Source organism: Sphaerodactylus townsendi, linkage group LG01 (genome assembly GCF_021028975.2).
Source record: "Sphaerodactylus townsendi isolate TG3544 linkage group LG01, MPM_Stown_v2.3, whole genome shotgun sequence".
Classification (NCBI taxonomy): domain Eukaryota; kingdom Metazoa; phylum Chordata; class Lepidosauria; order Squamata; family Sphaerodactylidae; genus Sphaerodactylus; species Sphaerodactylus townsendi.
The window spans coordinates 18168632-18188704 of NC_059425.1; the positions used below are offsets into that span (position 1 = coordinate 18168632).

Sequence of the window (20073 nt, forward strand, 5' to 3'; positions counted from 1 at the left end):
ACACTGAGCAAGGCTGTTAATTATAGGAATAATAGAAACATAGAGTTGGAGGAGATCCAGGGGTCATCAAGTCCCAACCCTCTGCAATGCAGGAATACACAACCAAAGCACTAATTATTGTGTATTGGAGGATGTTTTGGAGGTCATTAATTAATTGGGCTGCCATAGGTTGGAAGACAGCACTGAATGCACACAATCTCCACCAACAGCATCTCTGTTTAGAAGGGAAGAACTGGAGGTCAGGGGATATATGGCTTAGCTCACCACTGCTTTGCTGCCTCCCCCCTTGATGCAGTGAAGCAAAGCCAGCGCTGCGTTTTATAAGCAGGAAACCTTCCAGTGTGGTCACAGCAACAGGAAACAGGGCTGGGTTTGAAGGGGAACCACAGTCATAGCTGTGACTCTTCGTCCCCTCCCAGTTCTGCTCCTTGGAAATATGTCTAGGCTGCGCCCTGCTTTGTGTCAGCAGCAAGAGGGCAGGTCAGCAGCACAGAGGACAAAAACATTGGTTTACTTGCTGTCCCCACCCCTCGCTGTAGTCCTGAGTCTGTTTCTGTGCTGCTTAGTTAAGGCCTGTGACTTGACAGCCAAGTTAGGGGGCTTCTGAGTCAAGAGATGAATGGAGGTGGTCTTTCTTCTGCATAACAACCCTGGTTGTTCTTAGGTAGTCCCCTTTCCAAGCATTAACCATGGTGCCATTGTTCCAGCCTTTTAATCTCCTCTACCCTGGTTGACTGGAAGTCTGAGATTGCAAATGCCTTAACAGACCAGGTGCTCGGGAGCAACAGCCGCAGAAGGCCATTGCTTTCACAGCCTGCATGTGAGCTCCCAAAGGCACCTGGTGGGCCACTGCGAGTAGCAGAGAACTGGACTAGATGAACTCTGGTCTGATCCAGCTGGCTTGTTCTTATGTTCTCTTCTTACGCAACCCGGGGACAGGGTGACAAACCCACATTTCCCAGTCACCCAAAAGTGCACATTCCACACATCTCAATACTCAGATTATTTTGAACATCAGCTGTCCATCTTGCCCTTCCTGACAGATAGAGCAAGTAGTTATCTCTTTGTGGGAAAGCAAGTGGCTGTCAGGGACCCAGGAGACTCCTGGTGAGCTTCAAAGTTTAAGACAGGTTAAAGCCAACAGTTTGTGTCTGCCTCAAGGTCATCCAGCAAGCTTCCATGTAGGTTTGCCAGCCTCCAGATGGCAGCTGGAGAAATCCTGGGATTATAACTGATCTCTGGGTGACAGAAATTAGTTCACCTGGAGAAAATGGTCACTTTCCAAACTGGCCTTATGGCATTCGACTCCATGAAATCTCCCAATTCGAATCTCCTCTAACCCTGCTCTGCATCCTCAAAAGCTCCAGGTATTTTTCAACTCTGAGCTGGCAACTCTTCCTGCATGGCAGAGTGCGGATTCAAATGAGGGTCTCCCAGATTCAAGTCCAATACCACAAACATTAACCTTCAGTAGTTCTCATGCTCATGAGGTGTCTCCTGGCTGGAATAATAAGAGTTTGGATTTATATTCCCCCTTTCTCTCCTGTAGGAGACTCAAAGGGGCTTACAAGCTCCAAGCCCTTCCCCCCCTCACAACAAACACCCTGTGAGGTGGGTGGGGCTGAGAGAGCTCAGAAGAGCTGTGACTAGCCCAAGGTCACCCAGCTGGCATATGTGGGAGTGTACAGGCTAATCTGAATTCCCCAGATAAGCCACCACAGCTCAGGCGGCAGAGTGGGGAATCAAACCCATCTCCTCCAGATTAGAATGCACCTGCTCTTAACTACTACGCCACTGCTGCTCCTCGTGCTCTCTTGTAGAACAGACTGGATGCAGAATGAAAGGGAGAGAGAGGCTGGTGGAGGAATATTGGGGCAGTAGACCATTTTAAAGACTCTGTGTAAAAAAGACACACAAACCGAAAAAAAGCAAAAACAAAATGCACCTCTTACACAGTATATACTGTCTTCCAACTGTATAATCTTTGATGGACAGTTAATAGTTAACATTAATATATTAGAAAAAACATAAGTTCAATATTTTAAGTGTTTTGTAGTGCTTACAATCTACTGTTTTCTTTAGTTTTCAAACCCTGCCAGTACTTTTCAATTCTGAATAAATTTTCAGATGATATTCCATAAAGGGTTCCGCTTTTCCACAAAATTGTCCAAACTGTTGTCCCTTTGCGTCATCAGTTTTGTCATTTCTGAATATTGTATAACTTTCAGAGTCCCGTCCTCTTTTGTCGATATCTTATTATTTCTCCATTTTTGTGCATGTAAGATTCTTGCTGCAGTAGTCATATACATAAATAGCATTCTATGTTGTTTTCAGCTAAAAATCTGGAAGAACTCCCTGATGCTCAGAGCACTTGCTCAATGGAACAGGCTTTCTTGGGAGGTGATGGGCTCTCTTTCTTGGAGGTTTTTAAGCAGAAGCTGGATGGTGATCTGGCAGCCATGCTGATTCTGTGAATTCAGACAGATCATGAGGAGGAGGCAGGAAGGGATGTGCCCAGGGCTCAGGTCTTGTGGCCCTATTTTATGTGGCTGATTGCCACTTTCGGGTCAGGAAATCCTGGCCAGGAATCCTGGAGGATTTTTGCCTTTCTCTGCAAACAGAGCAGGATGCAGAATGAAAGGGAGAGAGAGGCTGGTGGAGGAATATTGGGGCAGGAGACCATTTTAAATACTCTGTAAAAAAGACACCCTGAAAGTTTAAGACTACCACAGCTGGGAAGTTGGGGTGGTAACTGAATTTCCTGTGTTGTGTAGGGGGTTGGATTCGATGCCCCTTCCAGATCTTTGTCCCTATGTTTCTACTTGTAGGGAATCGGAAGGGGAGGTTACTGCATTCAAACTGGGACATTTTCTTCTTCCACATACATTTTTCCATCTGCATATGTTGGCCTAGTTCAGTGATAGCGAACCTTTTCAAGACCGAGTGCCCAAATTGCAAACCGAAACCCACTTATTTATCACAAAGTGCCAACACGGCAATTTCACCTGAATACTGAAAAAAATGGCTGGCTCTGAGGCGTGCGCTACTCGGTAGTAAGCTTGGTGGTAGTCGGTGGTTTTGCTTTGAAGCAACCGTGCAACTCTTCGGATGGATGAATCACGACCCTAGGAGGGTTTACTCAGAAGCAAGCCCCATTGCTAGCAACCAAGTTTATTCCCAGGTAAAGGATCGCGGTTTAGTTCTTCGCATGAAAATCAGTGGGGTTTAACAGTGCTAAACAGGGTTACCTACACTGCTTCCCTTAAACAACCGTAAGTCTTAGGTTTAATGCTAATAATCGAGCCTAGCAGCCCAGGCCAGCCTAGATGTGTGTGTGGGGGGGGTGATTCCTCCCCGCATGACGAACTCTGATTGCACGTGCCCACAGAGAGGGCTCTGAGTGCCGCCCGGGTGCCATAGGTTCGCCACCACTGGCCTAGTTTCTGATGCCTTTCTGAGCATTTTCCAGCAGTCCAGCTATATGGGTGGGCATCTCCCCCTCTGGCCGACAGAAGGCAGGCTGGTGCCCAGTGCCTTTGTGTGTGTGTTCAGCAGCAGACTAGTCAGCTTTTCTGCTCCGAAGTGTACACAGGTGTGTTTATAATGCAAGATATGGCCATAAATGACACCTGGCCCAGCCAACTGGAGGAGCTGCACAGTTTCCTGTGCAGAGCGAATGAGCTTGTTCAAAAGTGGAAGTCGCGTTTTGCAAGGAGGTGCGTGAGTGTAAGCATGTGGTGTGCGCAGTGAGGAAGTTGATAAGGGAGGGGAGGGGAGAACGCCCTGAACGTGGACCAGTGTGGGATCTAGAGACATGCTGTGGAAGTCCCTGGAAGCCTGAACCCACCGTTCTAATCCACACCAGAGGCACTGACGTCTTTGTGGCAAAACCAGCACCTACAGGTATGTTTCCTGTGTCCTTTTAAGGGTGCACCAGCAAGATTAGGAAGTTCCTCTTTTTTTTCTTAACTGTTCTTAGGCAGGGCAAATTGGTAAAGTTATCATAGTTTAAATTATCTGCTTTTGGACTTCACTGGAACAGAATCTGATGCCCGGTAGCAGAATGGCAGTTTCGTTCTGTGTCTTGTGGCACTTCTACTTGACTGTATTACAGCAAGGGTTAAAAGGCTGTGGTCTAGGTCACGCTTCATTAGATGCAGAGAAGGTTCAGACAGGCACACACAATAGTTAACAGTGAGGTCAAAGCTAAATGTAGTCTGTGTAATATACGTTGAGAGGCGAATCTGAACATCTTGCATTTCGTGCCTTGTCATTTCAGAGGAGTGCTGTTTGTGCCATTTGCCCAGAGAGTTCAAACCTGAGGCAGCTACTCCCATTTCATAATTTTTTTTACTGACCAAGTACTATTCAATTCCATGGTGAAATATTTTTTAAAGCAGTTGCTTTGACTGCAAAGTGAAAAGCAGTATTTACGATTCTGTTCCCTTGGAACTGCTGAGCTATAATTAGCCACTGATTCAAGAATGCTGTGACTAGAAGGAGTAACCAATTATGCTGAATGGTACAAAAAAATGGGGCAAGAAATAGAAACTTTGCTAAAAAGAGATTTGCCTGTGGAAATGGATGTGGGAAGGTTTGATGAGAAGGTAACAGCCCTAGATTATGTGGAGCCCCAGTTACTTGCAGCTGATTGTTGAGAAGGAATGACCAACCGTGGCCATGACAAATTAATCTTAGTGGAAAACAGACTTCAGGCTATGCAAAGTAACCAATTAACTGGTCCCTTCCCTGCTATTTCAAAACATATCACAGATTTAGTGTGGATGTAACCTACTCATCCTTGGCTACAGAAATCCTCATTGGAGACCTAGGAAAATGTAAAAGTTAATATAATGATAGCACCCCTGTAGCTTGTGAAACAAATATGAAACAAATTAACAAACCTTTAATTTAACAATCAAATTTAACAAATTAACAAATTAGCAAACCTTTAATTTAAACACAACCTATCTAGAGACAAATAATAGTGGGTATAGCATGACTCAATTGTACAAAATCTTCAGTGCCTTTCAAGAAAAGCACTCAAAACAGTTTTAATAACTAACAGTGCCCACCTAGTAAATAAAGAAAAACAAGAAAGTCCAAACAATAATGCAGGGTTTCCTTATCCCATCTGTTCTTCTACATAGGGTGTAGCTGCTGAAGGTCTTGTCCAACTTGGGCCTGTTTGAAAATAAACAGTTCCCTCAACTGAGCTGTGGGCCTTCCTTCTCCCATTGCAGGTCATATCAACTGAGGAGAATGGGGCTCTTACAGTTGGTAATATGTAAGCAAGCTTACCCACTGCACCTGCTCACTGAGCTCTTGTCCCCTGGGCCCCAAGATCCAACCAAAACACAAATACTAAAATGGCATGAGCATACTTGAGCATAAAATTATTAGTAAGTGTGGAATGAACAACAGCCAAATAGCATGAAGTATTTTTTTTTATTTTATTTATTTATTTAATTTGGTATACCGCCCAATCCCCGGAGGGGATACTGTCCCCCACAAGATAGCTTGTGTAATTCTGAGAAGGCAGCTCACTGTGATTTGTCTCGCATACTTTCACGGCAGCCTCGGGCACCTCAGAGAACGTCGGATTTTTTCAGCTCCCTTCGTGTTATTGCACCACTTTTCACAAGAAGAGAAGTTCTCTGAACTGTTCACCCCCAATTGTAGTTTCTAAGGTCTAGAAACTTGGAAGACAAACGGGCAGGTACCTCGCACAGATGCTTTCAACAGCAATCATGACTCATCAGTGACTTGAGCAGATGATTAATTTTAGCAAAGGCGCTTGAAACCAGCCAAAGAGGGTTGCTCAGTTGCAGAAAACGATGCAATGCAGAGCTTTGCAGTAGTCTAGACCAGAGAGATCCGCACAAGCATTTGGGCAGGAAGTTATGGAGGGAAGGGAGATGGAACGGAAGATGTGGTAATTAGCAGCTTTGTCACAGCTTTGTCAAGTAGAAATTGCTACTTTAGACAGCTGTATGAGTAATTTTCAAATATTTTATTTTATTTAAAAATTCCTCACAAGCACACCACAGTGAAGAATTAAACCGTCCGGTCCATTGTTATGCTGGTCTTCCACTTTCAAAGGGTTTCCTGACGTACAGCCTGCCATGGCATAGTCCCATGGTGGCAAACCTATGGCACTCCAGATGTTCATGGACTACAATTCCCATCAGCCCCTGCCAGCACGACCAATTGGTCATGCCGGCAGGGGCTGATGGGAATTGTAGTCCATTAGCATGCATTCCAGAATAATTATATCGCTCTTCAGTGTTTTCCAATCCAAATGCTGCTCCTCATTAAAATGCAAACCATCTAACCAAACATGAGCTACGAGATAGCTTTAAAAGGGGCTTGGACAGATTTATGGAGGAGAAGTCGATTTATGGCTACCAATCTTGATCCTCTTTGATCTGAGATTGCAAATGCCTTAGCAGACCAGGTGCTCAGGAGCTGCAGCAGCAGAAGGCCATTGCTTCCACATCCTGCATGTGAGCTCCCAAAGGCACCTGGTGGGCCACTGCGAGTAGTAGAGAGCTGGACTAGATGGACTCTGGTCTGATCCAGCTGGCTTGTTCTTATGTTCTTATGAGATACATTTGCTGAAGCAAAGTAAATGCTTTTAGAGACTGTTATCCAACGTGCTCATTTCACCTACTCTATCATTTGTATTCCAATAGTACTTAGTGTAGTCTAATCCAGTGCCATAGTCTAATCTGGAGTGCCATAGGTTCACCACCACTGGCATAGTCTGTTCTATGACTTAAGGACTGTACCATCAGATTCCCACAACATCTTGCTACCTAGTTTGCCAGAGCCCTGGTGGTGGCTGGAGATCTTCTGGGATGACGACTTGATCTCCAGATGACTGAGATCACTTCCTCTGGAGAAAATGGCAGATTTGGAGGGTGGACTCAATGGCATTATAGCCCACTGAAGTCCCTCCCCTCCCCTCCCCTCCCCTCCCCATCCCAACCCCCACCCTTCCTAGGTCAGGGCATGTTCGTCTGTAAACTATTTCTAGAATCTTCTCTATAAACCGAAAGCATGTTTGTGGTGATGGGGAAGCCACTGTTTAAGAGGGCTGCCATTACTTTGAGTCATCTGAGGTAAATTTTTCTTGTTGAGCCCAGGTGGCAGCCACTTCCATGGTCTGTGATGGTCAGGAAACCATTCCCAACTGAAATTAGCTATGCATTGTCGAAGGCTTTCACGGCCGGAATCACTGGGGTGCTGTGTGGTTTCTGGGCTGTATGGCCGTGTTCTAGCAGCATTCTCTCCTGACATTTCGCCTGCATCTGTGGCTGGCATCTTCAGAGGATCTGATGGTAGGAATGGAAAGCAAGTGGAGTATATATGCTGTGAGGTCAAAAGGTGAGGCCACCTGAATAGAGTAGCCTGGCATGTGAGTCACAAAGAAGTCTGTAGCATGGGAGTAACAATGAAGACAGCAAGGTCAATAGGTGAATGGATCTGAATAGAAGTATCCTGGTCTTTGTTCCCTTTGATTGCTATAGTCTATAGTTGTCCTGTGTTTGTGAAATAGCTAATTTCAGCACCCCACTGAAATTAGCTATGTTGGCTAACAACCATTTTAGGACATGTGCCTGACACCTTCTTGGAGATATTCAGCTCAGGTGCCATAAGAAACTGGAGCTGGAGAGCCAAGTGCTCAGAATGGCAAGTTTCTGATCAAAATTGTTCTCAGTTTGCAACCTAAGGCAAAAAGAAAAGAAACAACACAAAAAAGATCAGGCTGCCCTTTCCAGTTAACACTTTGTAACTTAATTCAGACTAAGGGTCCTTTTTAGAAAGTGGGCAGGTCCAGGTATGCTTTTACCCATCGAGGCTTCTGTTTGGCCACTGGTGATTTGATTGGCTGTGCAGATTTTAAAAAATGTTGCTTTGACAATAGCTACCACCACAACACAAGAACTTTCACTGTGGGCCCCTTTTGCACAGCAAAAGTACAGTGGTTTGCAGTTGGCATAAAGCAACCTGCTGTCCGTGTAGGCAGTGAACAGAGCCCACAGAAGCAATGCGGGTTGCCGTCACACCTTCACACGGAGGTGCAATTTTTTTTCTTACCAATGTGTAGCCACACAGACATGCACAGCTGGATCCCCACAGCCATGCTATTGCATGGTACGCCCCTGTGCATCTACGAGTCTACGCTTAAAAAAGTTAAAAGTTGAAAAATGGGTGGTGCAGCCACATTGCAAGCGCCTCCTTGCCCGGGTGTTCGCTCGGAAGTGGCTGCAAACCGTGTTAAAACAAAAGAATCGCGGATAGTGTGATTCTTGAAAACCTGGGGGGGGGGGCATGGTGTGAACTCATGTTAGGAGTGGGATCCGCCCAAAGTCCCCCTCCCCCCAAACTGGACTTATACCGTCGTTAGCCCGTGTTTATTGGCCCGTGCAGAAGGCGCCTGTGTGACTGAAGGTAAAATTGCTGTGTCCGCCATTTTTATGATGGCTTCACCTTCTGGGGCAGACATTTTGTGGCTATACCCCTCACGCTGTGTCAGAATTCCAAAGTGCCCACAGGCTCAAAAAGGTTAAGTACCGCTGCCGTAGGATAGGCTGACCAGACGTCCAGCTTTTGGCGGGACAGTCCCGCCTTGAAACAACTTGTCCCGCGTCCCACAGGTTTTTTCAAGTGTCCCAGGTTTTGGAAGGCTGCCGCACTGCCTTCTGGGGCGCAAGGCAGTGCGGCAGCCTCCCACATGGCCACAGGAGCGCACGGCCTGTGACAGGGCGGGAAATGGGAGCGCCCCAGAAGGCAGTGCGCTCCTGTGGCCACACGCGCATGCACATGTGGCCGCCCGCCCGTCCCGGTTCGCAAAGGTGACCATCTGGTCACCTTACCATAGGACACAGTGTGTAACAGCCTCTGTGTTACACCTCTGTGTTACACCTCTGAAGATGCCAGCCACAGATGCAGGCGAAACATTAGGAACAAGATCTACCAGACCACCGCTACACAGCCTGGAAAACCCACAACAACCCGCTGCCATAGGGTTTTCAAGGCCAGAGATGAACAGAGATGGTTTGCCATTTCCTGCCTTTGGGTAGCAACCCTGGATTTCCCTGTTGGTCTCCCATCCAAGTATTAACCAGGGCCCACTCTTCCAAGGTCTGACAAGCTTGGGATAACCTGAGCCATCCAGGTCAGGGCATGCATTTGTGCTGAAGACCTTTTGACCGGATCCAACAGGACTACTGTCTCAAGCTCTTATCTCTCTTTGCTTCTCTAGGACTCACCATGGCTGGTATAAAGACAGCCAGCGGAGAATATATTGATGACTCCTGGGAGCTCAGGGTGTTTGTAGAGGATCTGGGACCTGAGGCTGACCCGGTACCACTCCGCGTCTCAGGCAGCATGCATATCGGCGGTGTCATGTTACAGATAGTAGATAAACTAAGTAAGTCCCAACTTAGCTTTCTTTCATGTACTTGAAAATGGTAGAATAAGCTTGTGAATATGTAAATGTTCTTTAAAAATTCAATTGGTTACAAGGGGGCTCAAGAGGGAGGAGAAACTGAGTGGCAAAGTCTTATCTGGTGAACCAGATGTGTTTCTGCACTCCTACATTCCTGCTGGGTGATCTTGGGCTAGTCACAGTTCTTCAGAACTCTCTCAGCCCCATCTACCTCACAAGGTGTCTGTTGTGGAGAGAGGAAGGGAAAGGAGCTTGTAAGCCACCTTGAGTCTCTTTACAGGAGAGGAAGGTGGGGTATAAATCCAAACTCCTCCTCCTCCTCCTCCTTCTTAAAAATGGCACTTGAAGTTCTGGGATTTTTTTCTTCCTAAATCGGCATATGTACAGATGGCTCACATTTTTTGAAGTAATTAACTTCACCCCCTCCCCGGTACTTTCCCAAGTTTGCAAAAACCCAGCTGTGGGTGGTGCTTCATGTGGATTTTTGGTCTTCAAAAGTCCGGGGCTATGTAATGTTTGTAGCCTACATCCAGGTAAAGATATTACATTGGATCCTGGTGAAAGTTTCCTTTCATGCAAGAAACTTGATTTTCCTACCTACCTCCTTCTGTAGCAACCCAAAATACTGTCCTAAAACCCTGATCCTGAGGGGAGAGAGGATCCTGAGGCATTTCAGGGGGCATTTGGGTCTCTTGTGAGAAGGGAGAAGTAGCAAAATCACACTCCATTGGTGGAAATCCTTGTGGTTGTGGAAACATCTGGTTTGGTGGATGCAAACCGTTCTTCTCTTGTTTCCCTTCTCTCATCCAACCAATATTAATCCACTCTGTCATATGCCTTAAGACATTTTACCCCATGTTCCAGGTGTATGCTTTACACCACTTTTGCAGCGCTATGGGTTGACCAAAAATGCCCAGTTCCTCTTCCATCTCAAGGACACAGGAGTGAACTCGCCCCAAAGACAAAACTAGAAATCAAAGTTTTTATTATGTCTTTGCACATTCTAAATTTTGCCCTAGATCTTCCAGAGATATATTCTTGTTTTGGGGCTATATTCCCCTTGAGGGGGTTAGCGCTGACATTTTCTTCTCCAAATAGCTCGATTTGGGGCATTTTCAGGGGGAAGGTTGATAGCACGTCTGTCTTCAGCAATGCTGTCCATCCACCATCTCCTTGGTCTTCCATGTGGGTGGTGGTCTCCAGGGTCAAAGTTTAGGCCGTTTTTGCAACAGAAGTCTCCTCCAGTTGCATAATGTGTCCGTAACACCGGAGCTGTGCTTCCCTCATTTTTTTTGTTATTGGTGACATACTGTAAATAAATAACTCCTAGTTGAGCACAGAAGAGTCTGCCTGTTTATGCGGTTCACAAAACACAATAAAAATGTCCCTGTATCCAGTCGCATATGAGCACGGGGTGGGGGTGGGTGGGGGATACCAGTGACTCAGCTAGGGAATGTGGCTGGATCCCTTTTCCCTTGTGGGTTTCTGGAATCCCTCTGATAAGCATTCACATACCATCAACCTTTAGTTGCTAGCTACCCGCTCTTTGCCCCTGCTTGGCTCAGAGGTGTGATAACCAAGCCAGGAAATGACACCGCTGTTCATAAATTTAGTTCCTCTCTAGTCACTTTAGCACCCACTCGGTCGAGATCATGCCAGTTTCATGGGGAAGTCATTTGAGTGAAGGTGGGGAAAACAGTGCGATGCCAACATTTTAATGTGGGGACACCGATACAATCTGGAGTGGAAAACCCTTCCCACTTAACAAGCAACCATTTACAATTGCCCTTATTTACTAGGGGCAGTCCCTACTTCCAGGTCTCTATTTTTTTTGATAAATCATTGTCTGAATTTTGGGAATGCCTCAAAAAAAGTCTTTGTATTTTGGGAATGCCTCAAAAAAAGTCTTAGCTGAAGCTAGCTGCAGAGGATAGCTGTCTTGGTCTACAGTAGAACTAGATTTGAGTCCAGTAGTGCCTATGAGACCAATAGGATAATTTCGCCCATCTCCAAAGTGCAATTGGACTTGAATCTAGCTGAGCAGAAACTGTTAAGTTGCAGCTAACTTATAGGATTTTCAAGGCAAGAGACGGTCGGAGGTAGTTTGCCATTGACTGCCTCTGTGTAGCTACTCTGGTATTCCTTGGAGATCTCCCATCCAATAATTAATCAGAGCCAATCCTTCCAAGATTTAATGAGATCAGGCTAGCCTGAGCTGTCCTTGCCTGATTTCTTCCCCTAAAGAATTGTGGGACAGGTGTGGTAAGCTGCAGTACAGCAGTCAAAGCTCTGCTCATCACCTGAGTTTCATTCCATTGGAAGTCCGTTTCAGGTAGCTGGCTCAAGGTTGACTCAGCCTTCCAGCCTTCCAAAGTTGGTAAAACGGGTACCCAGCCTACTGGGAGTAAAGTGTAGATGATTTGGGAAGGCAGTGGCAGACCACCCTGTAAACACAGTCTGCCTAGTAAACATCGTGATTTGATGTCACTCCATGGGTCAGCAATGACCCAGTGCTTACACAAGGGACTCCTCTTACCTTTGAAGATTGGTCATTCTGTTTGGGTAGCCATTGAATACTGTTGACCACATAATGACACACCCTTCTGTCTGGGATAGCCATCCTCTTCCACCAAGTGTGCAGCTCAGGTGACCCCGCCACGCCCCCACAGAGGGCACACCTGGTGCGTCACACACACCCTCCTTGGAGCTACGTCTCTGGGGGGCACCCGCCTGGCAAATCAACCCTGGCAATTAATGAGGTGGCGGATGTAGCAACCAGATCACCCTCACATCCCTTGGGTGGCAAGACCTTTGAGCAGTGCCATAAGCGCACACTCATGCCCTGATAGTCTATTATTAGATTAATTTAGCTTACTGCCATTCACTAGAATATTGAGGAACTGGGATATGAAGACCTTTTCCACATGATGGCATTTCCCTGCAGAATCTCTGGTTTTGCTGTAGACATCAATACAGCACAATTACTGATTTTGAGGAAGTTTTTACAAAAATGTATGTATGTGTGTATATATGTGTGTATATATACCACAAGTAGTCTTAGGTATGGTTTCACTGTGAAACTTTCACATAATATTGGGATGCAGATCAGAGGTGGGATCCAGCAGGTTCTCACCAGTTCCCAAGAGTGGGTTACTAATTATTTGTGTGTGCCGAGAGGAGGTTACTAATTGGGTCTGCTTTTCCATTAGAAATTCCATTAGGTCCAAAAATCATAAAGTCCTGTTGTTTCCTATGTGGCTGGTTAGCGAAGGTAGAAAACAGGATAATTCTCCCTGTTGGGCTGTTTTAAAAACATGGTTTAGTAATATGGTAAAGTTCCTTGGTTAAGAAAAGTATCCTTCTTTTGATTTCTAGAAACAAAATTAAGTATTTGAAAGTATTAAGTATTTGACAGGCAGTCAATTAGAGGAGAAGTAGTTGTTTCTGTTGGCAGTAGACGATAGGACTTGCTATAGTGAGTTTAAATTATGGACAGAAAGATACCAGCTGGAAATTAGGAACTTTTTTTTACAGTAAGAGTTTTTTTACAGTAACAGAGAAATTATTAATGCCCCGCCCCCAGAATGCCCAGCCACGCCCCCGTTGTGCCCCACCCAGCCCCATTGGTGCTACGCCACTGTTTGAATCCCACCACCATGGGAACCTGTTACTAAAATTTTTGGATCCCACCACTGATGCAGATGTTCCTGACTTGTTCCTTAGCCACGCCCTCAGACACTCCCTAGCTACAGAGACATCCGGGCAGAACAAAGGACAAAAGTAGGGTTTGTCTAAGTAAACCAGGACTTTAACTGTGATTAAAATTAGCCATAGTTTGCTATTTTGCCTTACCTGAGTTTCTACCGTTACATGTAGATTCAAGTTCAGTAGAACCTTAGAGACCAAAATTTTGGGGGTTTGAGCTCCTTTTGTTGAATACTGCCATGACATGGCCCTCTATCTATCCGGGCTATGCTCTGTTTTAGTGGCTGCAGTTTGCCAGAATTTACACAGAGCGTTGACATTGTTATTTTGCTGGCCCTCATATTTGGATCTGTGGTTCTCCTACTGATGCCACAGGACCCTGGTCTATAAATTCATTTATCCCAACTCATAGGTGTGGTAGATCTAGCTGATTGCTCTCTACTAGCTGATTGCTCTCTATTACTCTATTACTCCGGGGGTGGGCGGTATAAAAGTCAAACAAACAAACAAACAAACAAACAACAACAACAACACTACGACGACGACGACGACTAACAACAACAACAACAACAACAACAACAACAAAAATACTGACTGACATCAACTTTTCAGGATCTCAGGCTGAGAAGGACAACTCCCAATTTCTGATCCCCAACAGGAAGGGATTAAACCTGGGACATTCTGTGCAGAGCCCTTCTGGGGTTGGGCGGTATATAAGTTGAATGAATGAATGAATGAATGAATGAATGAATGAATGAATGAATGAATGAATGAAGAAAGAAAGAAAGAAAGAAAGAAAGAAAGAAAGAAAGAAAGAAAGAAAGAAAGAAAGAAAGAAAGAAAGAAAGAAAGAAAGAAAGAAAGTATGTACTCCAACTGAGCATCTTCTCTTGGTTCTTTTGCTTTTTCCTCCAGAACTGCAGCGGGACTGGTCAGACCATGCCCTGTGGTGGGAGCAGAAGAAAACGTGGCTGCTGAATACACACTGGAGCCTGGATAAATACGGGGTTTTGGCTGATGCCCGCTTGCTGTACACCCCGCAGCACAAGCCGGTGCGCCTTTCCTTGCCAAACCAATGTATTGTTCACATCCGAGCCAACTTTGCCCGGCCTGTTTTCAGTGCAGTGATAGACATCTGCAAAGTACTCGGTGAGTACATCATGAGGCAAGGGGTGGTGTGGGGGGCCTCAAAGTGGGCAGTAATCTCTGTCCACAATTTCTATTTCTAAGTGTGATGTAGTGGTTAAGAGAAGGTGGATTCTAATCTGGAGAACCGGGTTTGATTCCCCACTCCTCCACCTGAGTGGCAGAGGCTTATCTGGTGAACCGGATGTGTTTCCCCACTCCTGCATTCCTGCTAGGTGACCTTGGGCTAGTCACAGCTCTCTCAGGACTCTCTCAGCCCCACCTGTCTCACCAGGTGTCTGTTGTGGGGAGAGGAAGGGAAAGGAGCTTGTAAGCCACTTTGGGTCTCCTTACAGGAGAGAAAGGTGGGGTATAAATCCAAACTTCTCTTCTTCTTCTTCTTCTTCTTCTTCTTCTTCTTCTTCTTCTTCTTCTTCTTCTTCTTCTTCTTCTTCTTCTTCTTCTTCTTCTTCTTCTTCTTCTTCTTCTTCTTCTTCTTCTTCTTCTTCTTCTTCTTTGAAGGAAAGAGAAAAACAGAAGTGCAGTAAAAAGATATTTTTATATGTATTTATAGATCCTTATGCATTTCACACCCTGCTTCATCACACAATCAAGACCAAAATAAAAGAATGCAATAATAACAGGACTTTTTAAAACAGTACAAACTGTTTTATCAAAGTCATTTTAGGACTGAGCATTTTTTTTTTATCAAGAAGCCATACAGTTTGTCTATTTCGTGAAGTTATAACATATTATTTTACAAAAGACAGGCCTGCAGTAAATGGGATAAAGTATTTGGCTGTGTATTTGACCATCTGCCAGCCCCCTCCCAGTTTGATCACTGTGGTGTGATGCCAGACGTCTCTTGCTATTAACTATTTATTGAAGGTTACTGCTGCTATAGTTTTAAGGTTTTGTATTATTTTTAACTGGGATTATTCTATTTGTTTTTACTGTGTTTGTTGTTGTTTTGCTGCACACCGCCCTGAGCCCTTTGGGGGTAGGGCGGTTTATCAAACAAACAAACAAACAAACAAACAAACAAACAAATAAATAGAATCCACCTTCCAAAGCAGCCATTTTTTTCAGGTGGAAATCAGCTGTCAAAGCAGAAGATCTCCAGTCACCACTGCAGGTTGACTACCCAACTTAGGGTTCCTTGCAAGTGACTGGGAAAGTTGCGATCAGCCAAGAAACTAATGGCGCTCCCTTGCAGGTATCCGTCATGCCGAAGAACTGTCGTTGCTGCGTGCACCAGCGGAGAAGGAGAAACGAAAGCAGAAGGAGAAAGAAGGAAGTGCCGCAGAGACCTACGACCTAACAGGAGTGCGGCTCCCAACAAGTGAGTTGTTTCGGGGAGAAGCCGGGTGAGCATAAGTGCATATCCAAGTGCAACAGCGATGGCGTATCTAGGGGAGAAAGGGGGACAAACAACCCAGGCGCCATTCTCTTGGGTCATGTGGTGGGTGCATTTTGGATACCCCATCTCTCTTCCCACCCCCACACAGGCCAAACCAGCATGCCCTCCTGGCCTTGTCTCTGCCCCCAGTATGTTGCCGACCTCAACGTTGCTCGCATGGAGGAATTGCTCAGCAATTCTGGGGGAGTTTGGCTGTGGGGTGGGCGCAGGGGTTTTGTAAAGATATGCCACTGTGCAACAGCATGCACTTTCTAATATTGCTGGAAGCAGGACACAATTTAGATCCTATCTTCTAATTCCACCAAAGGGGCAAGGTGGCTTACAGAGAATTAAAACAATATTCATTTAAAAAAAACTCCAACATAGTAACATCATATTCAAACCACATGTTATTAAAATATTTATTTAAATATAAGAAGAATCAACATGAACAAATATGTTGTCAGGTGATGGTGGGAACTCATGGCAACCCTATGAATCAGTGTCCTCCAGAATGTCCAATTGCTAACAGCTTTGCTCAGGTCTTGCAGAGGGACGTAGCTTCCTTTATACAGTCAATCCACCTCAGGGAGGGTTGCCAATGTCCAGGTGGCACCTGGAGATTTCCCACTATTACAGTTCCCCTCCAGACAACCAAGATCAGTTCACCTGGAGAAAATGGCTGCTTTGGAGAGTGGATTGTATGCCACTATATCCTACTGAGGTCCCTCCCCTCCCCTCCCCAAACCCTCCCCTCTTCAGGCTGTATGCTCAGAATCTCCAGACATTTCCCACACAGAGGCCTCTACACATACAACAGTGCTGAGCAGATGGGCAATGGAAATAGGAAAACACTTGTACAGCATGGTTTGATTATGTGTTTCATGAACTCAAGCTGTGATTTGGGCTCTAAATTATCATCTGGGGTGTATGTATCCAGGCGCGTATTGCCCAGGGAAACATATGGGGCTAAATGTCCCTGGGCTGCGGCCATTTATCACCCTCCACACCCCTCCTCCTTCCCCCCGTGTCCATACACTGAAGACCTGGTGCAAAAAATGTTGTCAGGTTGTGGTGGGGGAGGGTGGCTGCCCATATGGGGGGTGGGGGGAGGGTTGGAAAACTCAGACTTTGCACCAGGCTACATTTTCCCTAGATACGCCTCTGGGTGTATCAATAGAGCTGTATTGCTCACATCTTAAAGCAGACACACTTCACCCTAGAGCAGGGGTAGGGAACCTGTGGCTCGAGAGCCGCATGCGGCTCTTCTGCCCTTGCACTGCGGCTCCACGAGCTGAGCTGCCGGCTTCATCCTTGCCTGCTCTGCAGGCAGCAGGGCGGGCGCACCAACTGCCCGCGGACGGCTGGGCCGCGCCACAGGCTTCTCCTCTCGCCCGCCCCGTTGGAGTGGGGTGGGCGCTTTCCCGGCAGACAGCGAGGCTGAGCCGCCGGCTTCATCCTTGCCCGCCCTGCAGGCAGCAGGGCAAGCGCACCAATTGCCCGTGGCCTTCTGGGCCGCGCCGCGGGCTTCCCCTCTCGCCCGCCCCATTGGAGCGGGGCAGGCGCTTTCCCGGCGGACGGCAAGGCCAAGCCACTGACCCCATCCTTGCCTGCCCTGCAGGCAGCAAGGCGGGCGCATCCATGCGCTTCTCAGAATGAGTGGAGTAAAAGGTAAAAAAACCCAATATATATAGTGTTATCTTTATTTTAAATGTCAAAAATTATGTGCGGCTCCAAGTGTTTTCTTTTCCCGTGGAAAATGGATCCAAATGGCTCTTTGAGTGTTAAAGGTTCCCTACCCCTGCCCTAGAGAGATCACAAGGCCCACTTTGTAAAATAAGGACCATCTAGCAGTCCTTCTAGAGCACAGGTGTCAAACTCGCGGCCCTCCAGATGTTATGGACTACAGTTCCCATCATCCCCTGCCAGCATCATGATGGGAACTGTAGTCCATAACATCTGGAGGGCCGCGAGTTTGACACCTATGTTCTAGAGAGTACAAGATGCAACATGGTGACCCCTTTCCATCTCTGATCTTTCCCCCAACTCGTCCTGATACCAGATGCTGAGCAGCAGCTGTTCCGAGGAATGCCTGCTCACTTTTCAGACAGTGCACACACCGAAGCCTGTTACAGGATGCTGTCAGTCAGTCAGACCGGGTTGACCCCTGAGCAGATCATGCGCATGCACCGGCCAGGATCCCTTACTGAGAAGACTCAGATCAACAGCAGGTAAGGAAGCGGCATGGGGACAAGGATGGAGAGGGAGGAGGCAGGTGTGTTTGGGAGGGTGGAATGGAAGGGACCAGGGCTGGCATCAGCATCCCCTGAGGTGGGGCAGCTTCCAGGGCCCATGAATCCTAGCGGGGTTTACTCACTGTTGCTGACTCCCTGTTCATGCCTCTCTCCTGATGACTACACTCACCCTTTCCCATTGCCTGCTTTTGAGTGCTTTATCACCACTGCTGCCTGTGTATATGCTGCTTAGTGTTGCTGGAGAAGGGCATGCGGGCGATCCACAAAACATCAGCAAATCCTGGTGGCCAAGGCAGTGGTACTCCTAGCTGCACCCACTAGAATGGTCACCTGTGACTGCAGGTGGTAACAGAACTTGAAGGTGAGCAGAGGAAGGATGCCCAGGCACATGGGGTCATGCAGGTGAGAGGGCAAGAAGTAAGCATGGGGGCCCTGGAAGGGTTGCCAACCTCTTTTCATTGAGGACGCAAATGGAGCCGAGGAGTAAGCGCACAGGTGGTTCTGGGAAGCAAAACAACACCATTTGGTGTGTTCTCAAAACATTAAGTTCAAAAGCCATGTCTAGCTCCATTCAGGAGCATATAATTGGGCCAACTGGAAGGATTCCACATCTAACCTGATTTTAGTTCTGTACTTGTAAATATATGCGTGGCTTCACAGCTATGTGATTTAAGCCAGGTTGAAGTCTTTTTTATGATTGAAGTCTATAAAATTATGCATGGGGTAGAAAATGTTGACAGAGATAAATTTTTCTCTCTTTCTCACAATACTAGAACCAGGGGGCATTTATTGAAAATGCTAGGGGAAAGAATTAGGACTAATAAAAGGAATCATAGGCTGCCACAGGAGGTGGTGATGGCCACTAACCTGGATAGCTTTAAAAAGGGCTTGGGCAGATTTACGGAGGAGAAGTCGATCTAAGGCTACCAATCTTGATCCTCTTTGATCTCAGATTGCAAATGCCTTAACAGTCCCGGTGCTCTGGAGCAGCAGCAGCAGAAGGCCATTGCTTTCACATCCTGCACGTGAGCTCCCAAAGGCACCTGGTGGGCCACTGCGAGTAGCAGAGAGCTGGACTAGATGGACTATGGTCTGATCCAACTGGCTTGTTCTTATGTTCTTATGTTCTTATAGGTTCTTTAATTGTACATTGATTATTGTTATTGAGTCAACATGTACTTGGTGTTAAAGCTTGGAATCCATGTCTCTGGATTTATAAGTGTTCTAACAACACTGATGGAAATATTGAAGCCATTTGAGCTGTGTCACAGGATATGGTGTTAACAGATATAAAGACACAGTGAAAATATCGGAAATATATAAATAAGCTGTTTATTGATTTGGGAGATACATTGTACTTTGTTACAGAGAGCATTTCCAGTGCAGAGTGTATTTATTTATGAACCTTCAGGTGGTGACTGGTGAGCTGCTATTACTGCAGTACATTATAGCAGATCTCTATCACAGCTGTTCTCCAGGTGACAAAGATTAGTTCACCTGGGGAAAATGGCTGCTTGGGAAGATGGACTGTATGATATTATACCCCAATGAAATCTTCCCTTCCCAAACCCCACTTCCCAAACCTAACCCTAACCCTAACCCTGGCTCCACCCCCAAAATCTCCAGATATTTCCCAACTCAGAGCTAGCAGCCCTAGTCCCTGGGCACTCTCTGCCCAGGGCCCCGCAAGCCCTAGAACTTGTCCTGGTGGAGAGAAAAAGGTTTTGTGGGGAGAGGGCACCTATAGAATCTGCCACAGACCAGCCATTCTCTAAACACAAAAACATGGATTGTGCTGCTAGGAAAGGCTACAGATCTGCCTTGTCCAGCACTCTCTCTCCCCCAGCAGCCAACATGTTTCCCCTTGGGAAGCTGTCAAAGGAAGACAGCCAATCTCCTGTTTGTTGATTGTGTGCTTTACTCTTTCAGACGGAACCGTGCTGCCAGAGCAGTTTGTAGCAATTAAAAGATAACAATAGATATCAATTAGGGTAGAATTTTAATGAGATCTTGGCCGAGACACTCTTTTGTCAAGCATGGCTGCTGCCTGTCTTTCTGACCGCAGCAATGGTAGCTGGGGATTGTCCATATTGCCATCAGTCTAGGCCTGACTGGAGTTGCCCTTTTGGACC

The 20073-nt window shown here is 46.4% G+C and overlaps 1 protein-coding gene across 1 annotated transcript in view; it reads left to right on the forward strand.

Moving 5' to 3' along the window:
- Positions 1-3676: 3676 nt before the first annotated feature.
- The window catches only part of FERMT3 (FERM domain containing kindlin 3), a 47336-nt gene continuing 30939 nt past the window's right edge, over positions 3677-20073 (forward strand). The window contains exons 1-5 of the mRNA XM_048512141.1: positions 3677-3903; positions 9272-9439; positions 14078-14311; positions 15504-15629; positions 17749-17917. Coding sequence (XP_048368098.1) covers positions 9280-9439; positions 14078-14311; positions 15504-15629; positions 17749-17917 — 689 coding nt within the window. The 5' untranslated portion in view covers positions 3677-3903; positions 9272-9279. The remainder of the gene's footprint in view (positions 3904-9271; positions 9440-14077; positions 14312-15503; positions 15630-17748; positions 17918-20073) is intronic.